Below are 19,866 nucleotides of genomic sequence, written 5' to 3'. Positions count from 1 at the left end.
TTGACTGCTCTTTTCCTTGTGTGTCTCGCTCTTCTTCGCCGGAACAGGAGCCTGAGAAGTCCCCTTCTAGTATTCTCGCCGGGCTCCAAGCTCAGATTTCGGCCCTCGCTGACTCCCTGGCCGGCAGTTCATGTCGGAGGAAGGACGTTTCTCTTAACCAATCAAGAAATCCAGGCGCCCTTCTCCCGACTTACGCTCTCCTCTACATAGGCGCTCTTCTCCGGGTGTTGCGGCTTCTTCTGAGCGAGGGGTTTCTCGTGAGAAGCTCCCCTCTCCTGGCTGACTCCCCCCCCTTCTTCCAGGCGCCATTGGCTGCTGGCAGGCGCTCTTCTGCTGACGTTCGCTCTTCGCTGGACAGGCTCCGATCGCCTTGCAGACGCTCTTCTCCTGTCAGGCGCTTATCCCCGAGCGTGCGCCATTCTCTGGACAAGCGCTCTTTACAGGACAGGCGCCAGTCTACTAGTCCCATCAGGCACTCTTCTCCTCGCATGGCGCCAAGAGCCTCGCAAGCGCCTCTCTCCTGTTATGGTGCTCTTGCGCCTGATAGCCGCGGCTCCTCTTGACAGACGCCAGGAGCCTCGCAAGCGGCCATCTCGCCTAGTAGGCGCTCTGCACCTAGTAGCCGCTCTCCTCGTGACAGGCGCCAAGAACCTCGCAGGCGCTACTCCCCCAGTAGGCCGCTTCTTCTCAAGAAGCCGTTCGCCTCTTGATAAGATCCAAGAGTCTCGTGGGCACCCTCATCATGAGAGACGTTCTTCTGCTGATAGGCGCTCTCCCTTGGCCAAGTTGTCATCGACTTTGAAGTGCGAGTCTTCACACAGACTTCTTATGTCCAGTAGGCGCTCTTCTGTTTCTGCTTGTCGCTCTCCTGATGCTTTTGCCACCCCTGACAGGCGACAAGCTCTAGTAGCGTCCCTCTCCTGACAGACCGCCCCTCCTCTTCTAAGGACCCTCCCGTTCGTCGTGGAAAGAAAAGACCAGGAAGGCTCTGATGAGGATTCCGCCAAGACTGCCTCGGTTTCTGCTTACAAGAAGCTAACTGCCTTGCTTCTCCAGGAGTTCGGAGATTCCCTCAGCCCTGCCGCTCCTCCGTCTCCACATTCGCTGTTTTCAACCTCCAAGACGATGAAAGGATCCTCTTGCGTCAGGATGAAGCCTACGCTATCTATGAAGAAGGCACTAAGGGGATTTGGCTAATGGCTTCTTTCCAAAGAAGAAGCGGGGAAGACAGTGTTTTCCTTTCCCCCATCTAAGTTGACAGGACGTATCGGGTTTTGGTACGAAACGGGAGAGCCCTTGGGCCTGGGTCTCCCTTCATCTGCCGATTCAGACTTCTCTGCGTTAGTGGACGCCACCAGACGATCAGCCCTTAATTCTGCCAAGACGTCGTGGGCCATGAATGAACTCAACCATCTTTTGAAGGGGATGTTCCGAGTTCTCGAGGTTTTCAACTTCCTGGATTGGTCCTTCGGAGTTTTGGCCAGGAAGACGCAGACGCCGGACGCCCTTTCTCCAGAAGACCTACACTGTGTCTTGTCCTGTATGGATAAGTCAGTGAGGGATGGCGCTAGCGAGATTGTGTCATTGTTCGGTGCGGGAGTAGTCAAGAAGAGGGCCGTGTACAGCTCCTTCTTGACTAAGTTGGTCTCACGCCCAGAGGTCTTCGCTGTTGTACTCACAGCTCTCGTCACAGCTCTTCCCCAAAAAGATAGTGCAAGATATTTCGAGCTCTCTCTCGGCCAAGGCGACTCAGGACCTGCTGGCACAGTCAACGAGGAAGCCTCGACCGGCCTTCTCTGTGAAGAACAAGGAGAAACCCGCAGCGCAGGAGCCCTTTAGAGGGGGCCCTTCCTCCAGATCTTCTTCTTTTAGAGGGCGAAGACCCGGCAGGAGAGGTAAAACCTTCTCGAAATCCATCAAGACTACAAAATAGTAAGCAAGTCCTTCAGACGACAGTAGGCGCCAGACTCCTAAGTTTTGCAGATGTCTGGGCCCAGAGAGGGGCGGACACCTGGACCCTCTCTATTGTAAAAAAGGGATTTTCATACATTCAACTTCCCTGTCAGATATATACTTAGCTATAGACTCCGTCGTCCCCGACAGAAATTCAGATTTCGCGGCACACTACAGGTAGGTCAGGTGATCCCGCCGCCTGCCGCTGGGTGGCAGGAATAGGAACTATTACCGTTTTAAGCCAGATTTTCTCTGTCGCAGATACTAGTAACATCGTTTGCTAGTTCCTCCTGACTTGATTTTCGAATTTCATTACACCGTTGATCTTTTGGACTGCTATTTGGTGACGTATTGGATCTTTGGTTTGGCATACGCTATTGTGGACTGTTTTTGGATTTTGGATTGGGAATTTCTCATAATGTCTGACGTTTTCGATTTCGTTTCAGAGTGTGTGAATGAGAATTGTTATGTGAGACTACCGAAAGCTTCGGTGGATCCTCACACCACTTGTAAAAATTGTAGAGGGAATGTATGCTCGCAATTGAATACATGTGATGAGTGCAAGGATTTGAATGAGGAGGAATGGAAGTTGCTTGATTCCTACTTAAGAAAGTTGGAGAGAGATAGGGCTAGAAAAGCCTCTTCCAAAAGTGTAAGTAGGCCGGTCTCTAACGAGCCAGTTAGCGGACTATTGCCTATTGCTAGCCCAATTGTTTCCTCCCATACAGCTTTACCTTCCCGATTATCTGACTCGGCAAGCTCAACATCTGAAATTGCGAGTCTGAAAGCTTCGCTTAAGCATATGGAACTAAAAATTAAGGAACTGGAAGGTAAGTGCAGTGAAAGTGTTCCCAGAATGTGGAGGGTCCGTCTGATCGGCTCTGTCTCGCTCCCAGGCCTAGACCTCTTTCAAGCTCCCAAGACCCAGTGGAGAAGAAATGTCGAAAGCCGCAGGGAGGTTTCAGAGAATCCCCACCGGTCAGGCGTCCCCTCGGCAGATCCCGTAGTTACGTCCCGGGCTGCCAAGGATAGTCGTTGGAAAGACGTCCTTAAACAGTGTTTTTCTTCGTCTGATTCCTCATCTAAAAAAGGATGGAGTTCAGATAGATTGTCGAGACCTTCGAAAGAGATCTTGGAAGTCTCCGTCATTTTATCAAGCCCTGAAGAATTGGCCAAGAAATATCTTCCGGAAAAGAGAAGGAAGGAAGTATATTCAGAAGCTCCTTCTCCTGCGTCGGAAATTGGAAAGAAGGACGTAGCTACGAAGATTTTGGAGGATATGCAAAAACAGATATCTTCGCTAGTAGGAGTTCTTAAATCGGATCCTCCTAGAAGGAAGGATAGATTTCTTCCGATCAAAAGATCCCGTCCTTTAGAACTCTCTGAGAGCTCGGACGAGGCGCCTGCCAGGAGCCTGGCGCCTGCCAGGAGCCTGGCGCCAGCCAGACGTCGGGCTACTGTCAAGCGCAAAACGCCATCAAGGCGAGAAGATATATATAGGTATATACCTGAATCTCCTACTAGAAGGAAAGCGCCTGAGGCGTCCGAATCGAGGCGTAAATTTGAAACTACCGAAATCAGACGAACTCCTGAAATGAGGCGCATAGCGCCTGAAGTGAGGCGCAAAGTGACTAAAGATCCTGAAACTGTTGTAGCGAGGCGAAAAGCGCCTGGAGCTCCTGAAATGAGGCGTAAAGCTCCTCAAATAAAAGAAATGAGGCGCAAGGCGCCTGAAGCGGCTGAAAGGAAACATATAATTCCTGGAGAGCCTAGAGCGGCTGAGAGGAGACGTAGAGCGCCTGGAGAGCCTGAGGCGCCTGAAATGAGGCGCAAAGCGCTTGGAGAGCCTGAAGCGCCTGAAAGGAGAAGCAAAGCGCCTAGAGAGCCTGAGGCGCCTGAAACGAGGCGCGAAGCGCCTGAAGAGCCTGAAGCGCCCGAATGGAGGCGCAAGGCGCCTGGAAAGCCTGAGGCTCCTGAAACAAGACGCAAAGCGCCTAGAGCGCCTGAAATAAGAAACAAAGCGCCTGGAGCGCCTGAGGCGCCTAAAGCCAGGCATAAGGCGCCTGAAGAGCCTAAGCATGTTTCCAAATATCGAGCGCCTGACATCCATCATATGACAGGCAGGCGCAAGGATTTATACAATCCAGGATACAATTCGGACGAGTTATCGGATTTTGAAGCGGACTTGGAGGCTCCTCTGTGGGATTTTTCTCAAGATCAATTTTCCCCTGACAAGGTCTCTAGGTGTCGCACAGGCGATCGTAGCCCGTCGGGAAGGAATTGATCATGGAAAAAGGGAAAAACATTTAAGGACTTCTCCTGGTAAGGACGAAAGGTGTCGCACAGGCGACCGTCGTCCTTGTCAGGAAGGCCTTAGTGTAAAAGAACAACATCGGCCTTCTCCTGGCAGGGACTCAAGGTGCCGCACAGGCGGTCGTAGCCCTTGTCAGGTTGCAGTCGGTGTTGCTACTAGCCCTTTACATTCCCGAGAGAGGAGTCCTCCGGTCGCACACACTTCTCCGAATAGAACTCAACCAGAATTGGAAGATGTCTCGTACTCTGAAGAAAACAAGGGGGCAGGTCTTACAGATTATAAGACGTTAACAGCCCTCTTGTTAAAAGAATTTGGAAAGTCTCTGAGTCCTGCTGCCCCTCCACTTCTCTCGGTCTTATTTTCGAGTACGAAGGCTGCGAAGTCTTCTCTTTCTTGAAGATGCAATCCGACCATATCAGTGAAGAGGGCTTTGCAGTCGGTCGGAAATTGGCTTAAAACCAAGGAGGAGGCGGGAAAGACTGTGTTACCTGTCCCCCCTTCCAGGCTATCAGGAAGGAGAGGGATTTGGTATAGCACAGGAGAATCTACGGGACTTTCTCTTCCCTCATCTGCTGAAGCGGACTTCTCGACCTTGGTGGATTCGGCAAGGAGACATGCACTTCCATCGCCCAAAACAAGCTGGACAATGTCAGAAATGGACCATCTCCTCAAGGGAATATTCCATGTCTTGGAAGTTTTTAACTTCCTAGATTGGTCCCTTGGGGCTTTGGCCAAGAAGACGCAAGACCCTCAGTTTTTGGAACCAGAAGTTCTTGCATAGTGTTTTGGCATGTATGGATAAGGCAGTGCAGGACGGATCAGCTGAAGTGCATCCCTGTTCGGGACAGGAGTATTGAAGAAGAGGTCTGTCTTTGGTTCATTTCTTACCAAAGCAGTCTCTCCAGTACAGAGGGCTTCTCTTTTATACGCCCCTCTGTCTAAACAGCTGTTTCCTTCTCAGTTGGTAAAGGTCATTTCCCATACGCTTACTGAGAAGGCAACACAGGATTTGCTGGTACACTCTGCTAAGAAGCCTAGACCAGCTGCTTCTGTCTCGAAGAGGGAGCCAAGACCTGCCCAACAGCCCTTTTGAGGTAGAACTTTTAGCCGAGCCCCAAGTAAGAGAGGAGGAGAGAAAAGAGGAAGATCTTCCATCAGAGTTCCTCTAAACACCTGTAGGGGCCAGACTTCTGGGATTCTCAGAAGCATGGACTTCAATGAAAGCAGATTCTTGGTCCCTGCAAGTTCTAAGGAAAGGATACCTCATCCCCTTCAAGAACAGACCTCCATTGACGACAACACCGAGGGAGCTGTCAGCGAGATACAAAGACCCTGTAAGAGAGAGACCCTTCTTGGGTTGGTGCAGCAAATGTTGCGAAGGAGGCCATCGAATAGTACAGGATCCGCACTCCCGAGGTTTTTACAATCGCCTATTTTTGGTGCCGAAAGCCTCGGGGGGGTGGAGGCCGGTCCTGGACGTGAGTGCATTGAATCGCTTCGTGGAGAAGACAAAGTTCTCCATGGAGACATCCAACTCGGTTCTCTCTGCTCTCCGTCCAGGAGATTGGATGGTCTCCCTCGATCTACAAGATGCGTATTTTCACGTCCCCCTGCATCATTCGTCGAAGAAATATCTTCGGTTCATGGTACAGGGAAGGATTTATCAGTTCAGGGCTTTGTGTTTTGGCCTCTCGACTGCTCCTCAGGTGTTTACGACGTTGATGAGGAACGTAGCAAGATGGCTGTATCTGAAGGGGGTGAGGATATCTCTTTACTTAGACGACTGGCTTATAAGAGCGCAGACAAAACAAAAGTGCTTGGAGGACTTAGAGATAACTCTTCAATTGACCAGATCTCTCGGATTGCTCGTAAACCTCGAGAAATTTCGCACAATCCCCAGTCAGACTATCGTCTATCTGGGGATTCGGATGGATTCTCGGGGTTTTCGAGCGTATCCATCCTAGGAAAGAATTTTGAAAGGGTTGGAAAAAATCTCGGTCTTCCTAGAGAAGGAACGAAGCTCAGCGAGGAATGGAATCAGTCTTCTGGGCACCCTTTCCTCGCTGGAGCAGTTCATCTCTCTAGGGAGGCTGAATATGAGACCCTTGCAGTTCCATCTAAGAAGGAGTTGGAACAGAAGAAAGGGAGATCTTTTGGATACCTTTCCCATAGGAGAGAGTATCAAAAACCACTTACGATGGTGGTTAGAACCACTGAGAAGAAACGAAGGAGTGTCCTTGTCCCTTCAGAACCCTCACCTAGTGTTGTTCTCAGACGCTTCGGACACGGGGTGGGGAGCAACACTAGGGACGAAGGAAGTGTCAGGCAGTTGGACAGAAGAACAGAAGGCCTGGCACATAAATGCAAAGGAACTCTTAGCAGTACACTTGGCACTGCAATTTTTCGAGAACGAGGTCAGAGGCGTGGTGGTCCAAGTCAACTCGGACAACACCACGGCTCTGGCTTATATAAAAAAACAAGGGGGGACACACTCTTTCTCCCTTAAAAAAACAAGGGGGGACACACTCTTTCTCCCTTTACCAACTAGCAAGGGATCTGTTGATATGGACAGAAGAAAGAGGGATACGACTCCTGACGAGTTCGTTCAAGGAGGAAAGAACATAAGAGCAGACAGATTGAGCAGGAAAAACCAGGTCCTTCCAACAGAGTGGACCCTTCATTTGCAAGTCTGCCAGCAACTATGGTCTCTTTGGGGGAAGCCTCAAGTAGACCTATTTGCAACATTCCTATCCAGAAGGATGGAGAACTTTTGTTCGTTGGGGGACGATCCCAGAGCCCTATCCATAGATGCCATGCTCATGGATTGGAAGGGCATAGACGCTTATGTGTTTCCCCCATTCAAGATGCTGGGGGAAGTAATGAGAAAGTTCGTGTCCTCAGAAGGAATGAGGATGACATTGATCGTTCCTTATTGGCCTGCAAGAGAATGCTTCACAGAGGTACAGGAATGGATAGTGGACTTCCCCAGATCTCTTCCCAAAAGGACAGATCTGCTCAAACAACCCCACTTTGAGAGGTATCACAAGAATATCCACGCTCTCGCTCTGACTGCCTTTCGACTATCGAAAGATTGGTCAAAGCGAGAGGCTTTTCTCGCAAAGCGGCACAAGCAATTTGCTGGAGCAAGAAGGTCCTCACCATGCGGATATACCAATCGAAGTGGGAAGTTTTCTGTAGATGGTGTAAGGCGAAGAAGCTGTCCTCCTCAATACCTGTGACCGAAATCGTTGATTTTCTTTGTTTTTTACGAGGAGAATCTCATCTGGCAGTGTCAACCATTAAGGTTAGTAGGAGGGCATGTATCAGCTGTGTTCAGGAATAGGGGCCTGAACATAGAGAATGACAAAGATCTGCATGACTTAATTAGATAATTTGAAACTACAAAATTAAGAACTTCTCTCACCCCTAGTTGGAATCTGGATGTGGTTTCTCAAATATCTTATGTCGGAGAGATTCGAACCTCCCGATAAAGCTACTTTCCGGGACTTAACTAGAAAATGTATTTCTTAATAGCTCTCGCCACGCATACTGCAGTGAGTGAGCTGCAAGCACTTGACTCGAGAGTGGGTTTTGAAGAAGGATTCGGCTGTATTGTCCTTTAAGCCTTTGTTTTTAGCTAAAAATGAAAACCCCTCGAGAACTTGGCCTAGGACTTTCGAAGTAAAAGGGCTTTCTCAATTAGTTGGGAATGAAATGGATAGAGCATTATGCCCTGTGAGAACTTTGAAGTTTTCTTACCTGCAGAAGAAGAAGAAGCAGTTGCAGGGTTGGCAATCAAAGTTTTATGGTGCGGTTAAAGACCCTAAAGAGCTATGTCAAAAAATGCCTTAGCATTTTTTGTTAGGAACATTATAACTGAAGCCCACATGAGTTGTGATAGTGAGGCATATAAGACCTTAAGGGTAAAAGCACACGAAGTACGTGCAGTCGCTACATCATTGTCGTTCAACAAGAACATGTCAATGAAGAACATCTCAGCGGCCACGTATTGAAGATGTAACTCAGTGTTCGCCTCACATTACTTGAAAGATGTGAGGGTGACATATGAGAGATGCTTCTCTCTAGACCTTATGTATCAGCGGGATACAGTGGCTGGGAAAGGATGAGAAGATGATCCTTGTATTAATTTTGTCCTTATATTTTATATAGTGTGATTTTAAAATTATTTGGTGTTGAGTTTTTAGGTTGTTTGAAAGGTGTTTGGGGATAACGCCTTTCAATCATATTTACTAATCCACGGTTAGGATCGGGTGATCGGGATCAGTATTTTACTCCTTTATATGCCAAGAGGCATAGGTATATTGTCATGTAAGTGAATAAGACTCCAGTGACAATTGCCATTAGGTTCTGTTGAGTAAGTGGATAAGACCCCATTGACAGTCCTTTCAAGAGTTCTCAGCCATAGGGCACACCCTCGCTGAAGCTTTTGAGGCGAAGCAGACTTCTAAGCACAAGCTATGAAATCTTCCGCCTAAACAGGTAGGAACTAGGGTATTGTTAATTAACTTGTAGTACCTACAACATATGTTGTTTACCTATCAGGTCAGTAATTAGCTGTCTCTTGCCCTCCGCCAAAGGTGCCAATCAGCTAAGTATATATCTGACAGGGAAGTTGAATGTATGAAAATGATATTGTTATTGTACAATAAAGTTTCATACATACTTACCTGGCAGATATATACGATTGTATGGCCCACCCAACCTCCCCTCAGGAGACAGGTGGAAGAGAAAATCTGGCTTAAAACGGTAATAGTTCCTATTCCTGCCACTCAGCGGCAGGCGGCGGGATCACCTGACCTACCTGTTGTGTGTGCCGCGAAATTTGAATTTCTGTCGGGGACGACGGAGTCTATAGCTAAGTATATATCTGCCAGGTAAGTATGTATGAAACTTTATTGTACAATAACAATATCATATCTCATTCCTTTCGCTTCAAGACCTCCCTTAACGACAACTCCAAGGGAGTTGACGGCCAAGTACAAGGACCCCATCATGAACCAAGCCCTTGTTCTAGCAGTAGACCAGATGCTGGAAAAGGAGGCGATAGAACTAGTATCGGATCTTCACTCAGCAGGTTTCTACAACCGCCTCGTCCTAGTTCCGAAATCCTCGGGGGGATGGAGACCGGTTCTGGATGTAAGCGCCCTGAACTTCTTTGTGGAGAAAAAGAAGTTCTCGATGGAAACCACGTCATCGGTGTTGGCTGCTCTTCGTCCAGGGGACTGGATGGTGTCCCTGGATCTGCAGGACGCTTACTCCCATGTGCCGATCCATCCCTCGTCGAGGAAGTATCTAAGGTTCATGATGCGAGGGATGGTTTATCAGTTCAGGGCCTTGTGCTTTGGCCTCTCGACAGCCCCTCAGGTTTTCACGGGAATCATGAGGAATGTTGCGCAGTGCTTCACATGGAAGGAGTGAGAATATCCCTTTATCTGGACGATTGGCTTATAAGAGCCAGATCGAAGGAACATTGTCTGGAGGACCTTCAAAAGACATTGGATTTGACAAGTTCGCTGGGACTCTTGGTCAACTTTCAGAAATCCCAGCTCATCCCCAGTCAAGAATGTGTTTATCTGGGGATTCGGATGGATTCTCGGGGTTTTCGGGCTTTTCCGTCCCGGAAAGGATAGCCCGAGGCTCCGAGAAGATTGCAACCTTCCTAGGGAAAGATGCATGCACAGCAAGGGAGTGGATGAGTCTGTTGGGGACACTCTCCTCGCTGGAGCAATTTGTTTCCCTAGGAAGGTTACACCTGAGACCTCTGCAGTTCTTTCTAGCTCCGAACTGGAATCGTCGTTCCCAGGATTTGACGTTCTCCTTTGTCGTAACTCAGGGGATAAAGGAGAAGCTCTTGTGTGGGAGATCCCAAAAGATTGCCAAGGAAGGTCTGCATGCAATCCTGAACCCCAGCCTAGTGTTGTTCTCCGACGTGTCGGAGACAGGTTGGGGGGTGACTCTGGGAACGAAGGAAGTGTCAGGCACCTGGGAGGGAGAACAGGTGTCCTGGCACATCAACAGAAAGGAACCGATGGCTGTTTGGCTGGCACTGAAAGCCTTCGAGTCTCTCGCCCGAGGCTCTGTTGTTCAGGTCAACTCGGACAACACCACAGCTCTGGCATACATCAGGAAACAAGGGGGGACACACTCCTTTTCCCTGTACGAGACAGCAAGAGATCTTTTGCTATGGGCCTAGGTAAAGAGTGTCAGACTCCTCACCAGATTCGTACAGGGGGAAAGGAATGTAAGGGCAGACCTCCTCAGCAGAAAAGATCAGGTCCTTCCGACGGAGTGGACTCTTCCATCAAGATGTTTGCCAGAGCCTGTGGAAACTGTGGGGCAGGCCCCATCTAGACCTCTTCGCCACCTCAAGGAACACAAGACTAGACCTGTATTGCTATCCAATATCAGATCCAAGGGCAATAGCAGTGGATGCCCTTCTGCTGGATTGGAAGGGTCTGGACATGTACGCCTTTCCTCCCTTCAAGATCCTGGGAGAGACTCTAAAGAAGTTCGCCGCGTCAGATTTGGCAAGAATGACTGATCGCTCCGTTCTGGCCTGCCCAAGACTGGTTCACAGAGGTACTGGAATGGTTGGTGGACCTTCCAAGATCCCTTCCACCAAGGAAGGATTTACTCAGACAACCCCACTTCAACAGGTATCACAAAAACCTCCCCGCTCTCAGTCTGACTGGCTTCAGACTGTCCAAAGTCTCGTCAGAGCGAAGGGATTTTTGTCTAAGGCTGCAAAAGCTATTGCAAGAGCAAGGAGATCTTCCACCTTGCGAGTATACCAGTCGAAGTGGGATGTCTTTCGTCGTTGGTGTAGGAATAAGAAAGTTTCCTCTTCCAGTACCTCTGTAACCCAAATTGCTGACTTCATCCTTTTCCTCAGGGAAGAATGTGGACTAGCAGTTTCGACTTTAAAAGGATACCGCAGTATGCTAGCTGCAGTGTTCAGGCACAGAGGCCTGAACATTTCCGAGAACAAAGACCTTCATGATCTGATCAGGTCTTTCGAGACAACGAAGAAAGGGTCCTCGAGAACACCCAGTTGGAATCTTGACATGGTTCTTCAATTTTTTAGTTCTTCAAGGTTTGAACCCCCTCATTCAGCTTCCTTTAGGGACGCCAAGAGGATGAGTGAACTGCAAGCCATAGAAGGAAAGGTGGGCTTCAAAGATCATTCCGTGGTTTGTTCTTTCCTTCCCTCATTCTTAGCTAAGAATGAGAATCCTTCGAATCCATGGCCCAGAAGTTTTTAGGTTCAAGGTTTATCTGCTCTCGTAGGGGAAGAGGCAGAGAGGGCTCTTTGCCCTGTAAGAAGCCTTAAGTATTACCTCAGAAGGAAGGAACAACTTAAGGGCAATACGGACATCCCCTGGTGTTCTGTGAATGACCCCAGTAGGCCTTTGTCTAAGAATGCTCTGGCATTCTTCTTGAGAAGCCCACGTAGCATGTGATGAGGACCAGTTCAAGCTCCTTAAGGTTAAGGCCCATGAAGTGAGGGCCATTGCCACTTCTCTAGCCTTCAGCAAGAACATGTCAGTGCAAAACCTTATGAAGGCGACATTTTGGAGATGTCACTCGGTCTTCGCAAGCCACTACTTGAGAGACGTAAGGATCACATATGATAAGTGCTTCGCTTTAGGACCCTACGTATCTGCGGATTCGGTGCTAGGGCAGGGAGCTGACAAGATCCTACTTGGATTCTACCATGTAACTGGATCAGAAATCCCTTTGGTAGATCCAAAGAGTCTTTCAGCAACAGGTCACGCCCTCGCTGTAGCTCTTCAGGCAATGCAGACTCATTGACAGTACCCATGAAGTCTTCTGCCTAACCAGGTAAGAACCAAGGTTTTTATATCCTACAACATGTGTTGTTTCCCTTTTCTATATTGTTTAGTTGTCTCTTACCCTCCACCAAGGGTGCCAATCAGCTAAGTATATATCTGACCGGAAAGTTCATGTACAAAAATGATATTGTTATGATACAGTAAAGTTTTGTACATACTTACCTGGCAGATATATACGATTAATGGCCCGCCCAGCCTCCCCTCAGGAGACAGGTGGAAGAGAAAATCTGATTAGAAAACGGGATTGGTTCATACACCCGCCTCCCAGCGGCAGGAATGGTAGACCACCTGATTTACCTGTCGCGTGTGCCGCGAGATTTGAAATTCTGTCGGGAACGTCGGAGACTATAGCTAAGTATATATCTGCCAGGTAAGTATGTACAAAACTTTATTGTATCATAACAATATCATTTCCAGGCCTAAAACACATGTTCTAGGGTTACGACGCCGATCCGACGGAAGAAATATGACTCCAAAAAGGCAAAATACTGTACATACTTGAGTAATATTCAACTGCATGTAATGTTCAACCCCATTTTTACTGCATATATTAGGACTTTAGCATATGTCCCTTAGCAATAATCCTAGCCTATGTTAGCGGTTGCTACTGTAGCCTAGTCTATGATTCTGACATCTAAACCCAAGAAGCTAAAAGCTTAGAATATGCCAATAAGTATATCTTAGTTTTACCAGACCACTGAGCTGATTAACAGCTCTCCTAGGGCTGGCCCGAAGGATTAGTTATTTTTACGTGGCTAGGAACCAATTGGTCACCTAGCAACGGGACCTACAGCTTATTGTGGGATCCGAACCACACTATATTGAGAAATGAACTTCTATCACCAGAAATAAATTTCTCTGATTCCGCGTTGGCCGAGCCGGGGAATATGCCAATAAAATGTATAAATAATCAGTATGTACTCATTTCAAATATAATTATTAATTAATCATTAACTATAATACACAAACAAACAAACAAAAAAACCTTCCAATCGATTGTTTACATTCAGCTCTTACCGTCTTACGAGTACCGAACGAACGCCAAGCAATCATTTTTCCTAGGACACAGTAAGCCATAAATTTTCATTAGTATCTCTCTTCAACTAATGAAACTACCAAACAGTATAATAACCATTCATTTCTATTCTTTATTCTATCTTTACCTAATGGAGATACCGAGTTACTGACAGCTATAATGAAATATATACGTAACGTAATATTAAAACAGAAGAAGAATTCTAAAAAATACATATTTTTTGGCAGTCTGATTTATTTTATATTTTATATCTAATTCACAATTTTTTTTATTAAATGTATTGCATGTACTCATTTCAAATAATTATTAAGTAACCATTAACTATAATAATAATAAAAAAAAAAGCTTCCAAACTTCTGTTTACATCCAGCACTTACGAGTATTGAACGATCGCCAAGGAATCACTTTACACAGTAAGCCATAAATTTTCATTATCTCTCTTCAACTACTGAAACAACCAAACAGTATCATAACCATTCATTTCTATTCTTTATTCTATCTTTACCTAATGTTTTTTTTTTATTAAATGTGTTGCATGAATAAGTTTTTCAATTTACAGCATCCTTTTACCAATAGAATACTTAAAGCACAAGGGGTAGATGCTGACCAATAGGAGAGCAGGATCTTATGGGGTGACTAGCATCAGGAACCAATGGGAGAGCGGGAGGATGGTGGCAAGTTTACTCAGCTGGTGGCGCGGGAGTTTTAAAATTGTTCTCGGTGGGCCGGGCGAATCTCGGGACTTTACAGCAACAACCTTTCATATCTTGAAAACTTTTCATGTGTAGAGCTGTAAAATTTTTCGTATTTGGTTTCGTATCTCGAGTTTTTCATAAGTTGAGCCTTTCGTATGTCGAGGGTACACTGTATATATATATCTGCCAGGTAAGTATGAACAAACTTTATTGTATCATAACAATATAATTTTTCTGAGCCATGCACACTACTAAATAGCAACCAACCTTGTCTATCTTATCAAAGTTCAGGGGAGTGTGTCAACACATTCCAAATTGCTTGATGGCAGAGTGTCTACTTTCTTTTAAAATCTGGTAAATAGGGTTCTGTTGTCGCACAAGTTAACTATAAAATTTATTTCACATTAGCTATAGGCAGAGATTCTTGATTTGTTGGAAATAGCTGAAGGAATAATGTTGGAACAGTATTCTGAATGATTACATGAAAACTGTAATTTACCTTATCCAGTGTATTATTTTTTCAGGGGATTCCAGGCCAAAATCTTGAGAGAAGATGCAAGCCACAATATGTATGTCAATGGATGCAATGAGATTGAGGTGAAGAGTACTGATGATGCCTTAGAGGTTAGTGATAAGGAATCTAAGATTAGTCATTTTCTTGATTATGAACTTTGGATTGATGATGACTGTTTTTCATTCAGAGAAAGCATTTTGATGCTGCAGGTATTCCAGTTACTTCATAAAAAATGGTGTAAGTGAAAGTAACTGGTTCTTCATCTTGGAAACTGGAATTACTACAAAGGTTTCTTGTAGGGGTAATATATGTCTAGGTATGTGAGATATAAACTTCAGCGCAATTGTTGAATATTAGTGATAAAATTGAAAGATAACCTGACCATTTACAGTTGCATTTTTGCTTGAGAGTATTAATCTATGATTCTTGTTTTCAGCTTTTGTATAGGGGCCAGAAAAAGCGAAAGATTGCTTACACCCGATTGAACTGCGAATCATCGCGATCCCACTCCATCTTCGGCATACGTATTGTACAGGTTTGTATCATCGTTTGTGCTGCTAATAAGTTTAGTAACTTCCTGTACCTCTTAGAATGTTCTAAGCTTGGTTTACTATAAGTAAAAATGCTCTAAAAGAACTCTCCAGTATTCCCTCCCTGGATCCAAAATTTGCCTTTTTTTTTTTTTTTTTTTTTTTTTTTTTTTTTTTTTTTTTTTTTTTTTTTTTTTGCAACAAAAAACGTCATAATTTGGACATTCCCCATGAAATAATTTGTTATCAGATTTTCAGAATGATCATTTTAAGTTGTCGTAATATAGAGATTAATGTTGCTTTGTACCACCATGATGATATGAGATAGGCAAGAAAAGAGCAGACAATTTGGCAGATAGTATGATACTTGGGTAGTATAGAAAAAATTACTCCTTTACCATTTAGTGGCAAATTCCAAAGTAGCAAAATAGCCTTTTGACAACCAGAAAATTATTAAAATTACCAGTGTTTCCCTTGAGAGTGTAGAAATATATGAAAGGAGAGTGGAAACTCCTCTCATTGTCTACATACAAGTGCAAATCATGACATTTTAATAGTTGGTCAATCCTAGCTACTTCTTAATACCTGCTTGACCATTATTGAATGTTAAATATTCTAGTTTTAGTGGCATAAGTCTATGCTTCTTGTCATAGCATTTGGATAAGGAGGATAAACATTTGTTCTGTCCGCAAGGTTAAGAGAGAAATCAGTTTTCTTTTCCAGCAGTACGTTCCAAGTTTCAGGAGCTAGTCGTCTGGTAATTGTGAAAACCTTACAAGATTTGGCTGGATATTTATCTCTTTTTACTTGATCATAATCAGCAATGAAGGTTTTCCATTATGTATTGCAGATGCTTTAAATTTCAAGCCACATTTTAGCTGAAATATAAGTGTTACTTGTTGTCTGGATGGTGAAGCTGACTTTGGAAGCTTTGACAAAGAGCTTCGTGACCCATACGTTGTCTGTTAAATACCACTTATGCTGCTTAATTTATGTAACTTTTTCGTTATGTTGAATAATACTTAGGAAATTAATTTCTTTTCCTTTTCTCGTAACTGATCTCTGTATTTTATATTATCTTCTGTCACTTCTTTACATGAACACCATATTCTTTGGAAGCTGAATTTCAAGTCAGTGGCCTATGTGGACTTGTTCCGTGAGAATAGGGTTCATCTGAATAAATAATAATAATAATAATAATAATAATAGCACTCTCCTATGGGGAATTCAGATGGGACCTCCTTAGGTTGCTTACCATTTAAATGGTAGAACTTGACTTATGTTTGTAGAACCCAAGTGTATCAGACAAAATCATGAATATTTTGAAAATGAGCTTACTAATGATCAGTTACCTGTTCAGTTGGTTATATCAGTAAACCTGGTTAACTTTTCTTTAAGATTAAAAAATTAACTTTTTCACATGTAAAATTTATAAATAAAAAAAATAATGATAGCAAAAATATAGGAATTCAATGTAGAAATCAAACATAATAAATTTTTTATAGAATGAACTTGAGTTTAAACTTATTAAATCAATTGTTTGCAGTTTTAGGAATTTAATTTTTCTTTAAAATGTGTCATTTGTTCCAATGCGAGATACTTACCTCGAACCATTCCAGTGGAGATTCCCAGATGTCGATCCGGGTCCTACCAAAAAAATCTGGTTATATGCTGCACCCAGGCCAGGCCTATGCCCTCAGGGGTCGAAGATCACGCCATCCTACTGACCTATCGCCAGTCCTTCTCTGGTCGCAGGAGCATGCATACGTCCCTGCTCGTCCGGTGTTTGGCCAATTTCCTTTGTCCTTGTGTGTGTGTTTCCTGTATGTGTCGTGTTTATGCGTGATGTCGGCTTCGGAGCCTCAACGTCGTTGCCCCGGTCCTGAAGGACGGGCTTGTGGAGCTTTTCTCTCGCCCATTCTAATTGATCCACACTCTTTTTGTAATTCATGTATGGGGGGCGCTTGTGCTTGGAGTGCGTTTCTTGACCATCGTACCAGTGGGATTTGGCTTCCACTAAGAAGAAAAAGAGACCTAAAGCTTCGTCGGCGAAGATTTCGAGGGAGTCAAGGAGTGGGAACAGCAGCAGAGATGGGGGCGCCCCTTCATCTTCGGTATCGTCAGAGAGGAAATCTCCCGCCTTTCTACAGGTTCTTTCTCCTGCCCCCTCCCAGCGAGGGGGCCTTGGTGAGTCCGTTGCCGGGTCCCCCCCAGGGGGGGGTCCCGATGAGTCATTTCCCCAACAGGTGGTACCGAAGGCTTCCGCGGTGCTGAGGGACTGCTGGTCGCAGTTGCAGCTACAGGGCTCCCCATCCTGGTCCTCTCTCTTAGCATCAGTGCAGGGGGGGACCCGTTCCTCACCGCTACGGAGCTTCCTGCTTCGGCTCGCCTCGCTGTGGCTCCACCCGCTTTCGAGCGGAGCTCGCGGTCGGAGCCGGGCCAGTGTACCCTGTCACGGAGCCACCCAACCGCCGGGCTCCGACCCTTCCCCCGTCTGCCGTTGGGGATTTCTTTACCCCTCGTACTTCGGGCAGATCCCTGATGAAGGACGATGCCTTCCCGTCCTGGGGCTTCCCATCTAGGGGACAGGAGGAGCCGGGGATGGCCTTGGGAGCGGCCTTCTGGGGTGGTCCTGCTGTGATAGGGGTGTCCCCGAAGTGGCCGAAACGCTCCCCGGTTTCCTCCCGCGACGAGAGTCGCCGGAGGAGAAGCAAGAGACGTCGGGACTCATCTGAGAATAGGAGTTCTTCGAGTTCCTCCTCGAGGGAGCGATCCTCCCATAGGAGAAAGCGCTCCTCCAAGAAGAGACGCCGTCATGGGAGATGTAGAAGGCGTAGCTACTCCTCGTCCTCGAGCGGCTCTTCCCGCTCTCATTGTTGTAACCGGGATCATAAAGGGAGTAGGAGGAGTGACAGGCGTCGGGACAACTCCCACCTGGGGCGGCGGCGTTCTCCTTCGCCCCCTTCGCCAAGGGAGGCCCTTGCCCCAGTGGCCCCCAGGATGGTTTCTCACGGGGGGGTTCCCAGCCGTCTCCCTCCCTGCTCTTTCCTCAATCCCGGTGGATCCCGCCTCGGTCTCGTCAGCCATAGGGTTGGCCTCCAGGACCGAGCGGGCTCCCTTCTTCCGTGTTCCCACGCTCTTGTCGCCTTCGTGGTCAGAGCCTAGGGCCATTACCTCCTTAGGGGGCTCAGAGCCCCTCCACTGATCAGGATTGAGCCCCTCCTCGGGGCGGTCTGGGCGTTCAGGGCATCCCCCCTTGCAGGAGACCGGTTTACAACCGGGTTTTAGTGTCCCTCTCCGGGGAGCTTCTCCAGCTTCCCCCTGTCCAGGGTCTGGGATCTCGCCTCCGTCGTGGGACGCTGAGGAAGAGACCCTCATCCAAGAAGAACTCCAAAATCCCCTGGAGGAACTATGTCCAGTGGATAAGGGTTCAACTTTTAGGAGGGTCTTCTCTCTTATTAGGTCCATGAACCGGCTAGAGGAGCCAGCCCTGACGGTAGAGGACAACAGATCCATGGCGGTGGACTTTCTGTTCAGTGACCCAGAGGAACCCAAGCCCCCTCTCAGCCTCCCCATGTCCAACAATACGAAGAAGGCCCTGACGGTGGTGGAGAAACTCATAGCAGGGTCGAGTAACTCCCTGCGTTGGCACTCCTCGGCTAGGCTACTCCCAGCGTCTAAGGCGAATCAGAGAAGGCTATATGCCCCGGAAGGTGTCCCTCTCCTCCCCAAATCCGTGGAGGGTAACTTGGCGACCCTGGCACCCGGACTCTCAGAAGAGAGGCTCACGTCAGGGCTAGTCTCCTCTCACCAGGAGGCTATGGCTATGGAAGTCACAGCTTGGACCTCGATTCACATGGCTTCATGGTTAGATATGTGGTCCGGGGCGGTAGCCAGGTTCCCCACCCTCCACGACTTGAGGGACGAGGCCTCTCTTACCCAATTCAAGGAACTGATTTTGTCGGGGGTTAAGTCCCTGGGCTTCCTCACGACCCAACTGGTCTCGTCATGGGCAAACTGGATCTTGAGGAGGAGGGATTCCGTGCTAGCCAAGCTCCCTAGGAACATTCCAGAGAGGGAGCTCAGGACCCTTCGGAACGCCCCAGTGGAAGGGGCTGCTCTCTTTCTGGAGAAGCTGGTGGAGGAGTCTGTGGAACGGGGGAGGAAGGCCAGCCAAGGCCCCATCGTTTACAGAGCCCCTCCCCTATGTCAGTCAGTGCTGAAAAGACCTAGTGAGAGACCAAAGCCTCAGAATAGGACCCTCGCTGCTCCCCCCTCGGAGTCAGCCCCTCGGAACTGGGGACACCAGGGAACTCAGCGCTTCCCAGGCACCCTTCAGGTTCAGACACCCCACTTCTTCCAGAAGGGGTCGTAACAACCACTTCCCTAGGAGGAAGTAGGAGTCGAGGCCCCCTACCGTGTCTTTCGCCACTGGTGGGGGGCTGCCTCTCGAGCTGTTGGCAGAACTGGGAGGATCTCGGAGCCGAGCCCTGGACAGTCCAGGTCCTTAGGGACGGTTACCGAATCCCCTTTCTAGACCAGAAGCCTCCCCTGACAGGGGAGCCGGCCAATCTGGCTTCTCAGCCCCGGAACCCCGGTCACAGGGAGGCCCTAAGGCTAGAAGTTCAGGCACTGCTGGAGAAGGGAGCCCTCCAGCAGGTGTTAGATCACTCCCCCGGGTTCTTCAGTCGGGGGGGTGGCGACCGGTCATAGACCTTTCAGTCCTCAACTCGTTCATCCTAAAGACGCCCTTCAAAATGGAAACGCCGCACTCGGTGCTGGCTTCCGTGAGAGAAGGGGATTTCATGATGTCCCTGGATCTCAAGGACGCCTACTTCCAGATCCCAGTACACCCGTCCTCCAGGAAGTACCTGCGCATAAGGTGGGAGGACCAGAGCTTCCAGTTCAATTCGCTCTGCTTCGGGCTGGCAATGTTCACGAGGGTGTTCT

General features: G+C 47.4%; 1 protein-coding gene across 1 annotated transcript in view; it reads left to right on the top strand.

Moving 5' to 3' along the window:
• The window catches only part of LOC135194934 (kinesin-like protein KIF23), a 173,050-nt gene that overhangs the window by 136,422 nt on the left and 16,762 nt on the right, over positions 1 to 19,866 (top strand). Inside the window, 2 exon segments of the mRNA XM_064221150.1 lie at positions 14,397 to 14,496; positions 14,823 to 14,921. Coding sequence (XP_064077220.1) covers positions 14,397 to 14,496; positions 14,823 to 14,921 — 199 coding nt within the window.

This window comes from Macrobrachium nipponense, chromosome 15 (genome assembly GCF_015104395.2).
Source record: "Macrobrachium nipponense isolate FS-2020 chromosome 15, ASM1510439v2, whole genome shotgun sequence".
Classification (NCBI taxonomy): Eukaryota; Metazoa; Arthropoda; class Malacostraca; order Decapoda; family Palaemonidae; genus Macrobrachium; species Macrobrachium nipponense.
This window is presented reverse-complemented; position numbering and strand designations above follow the sequence as displayed.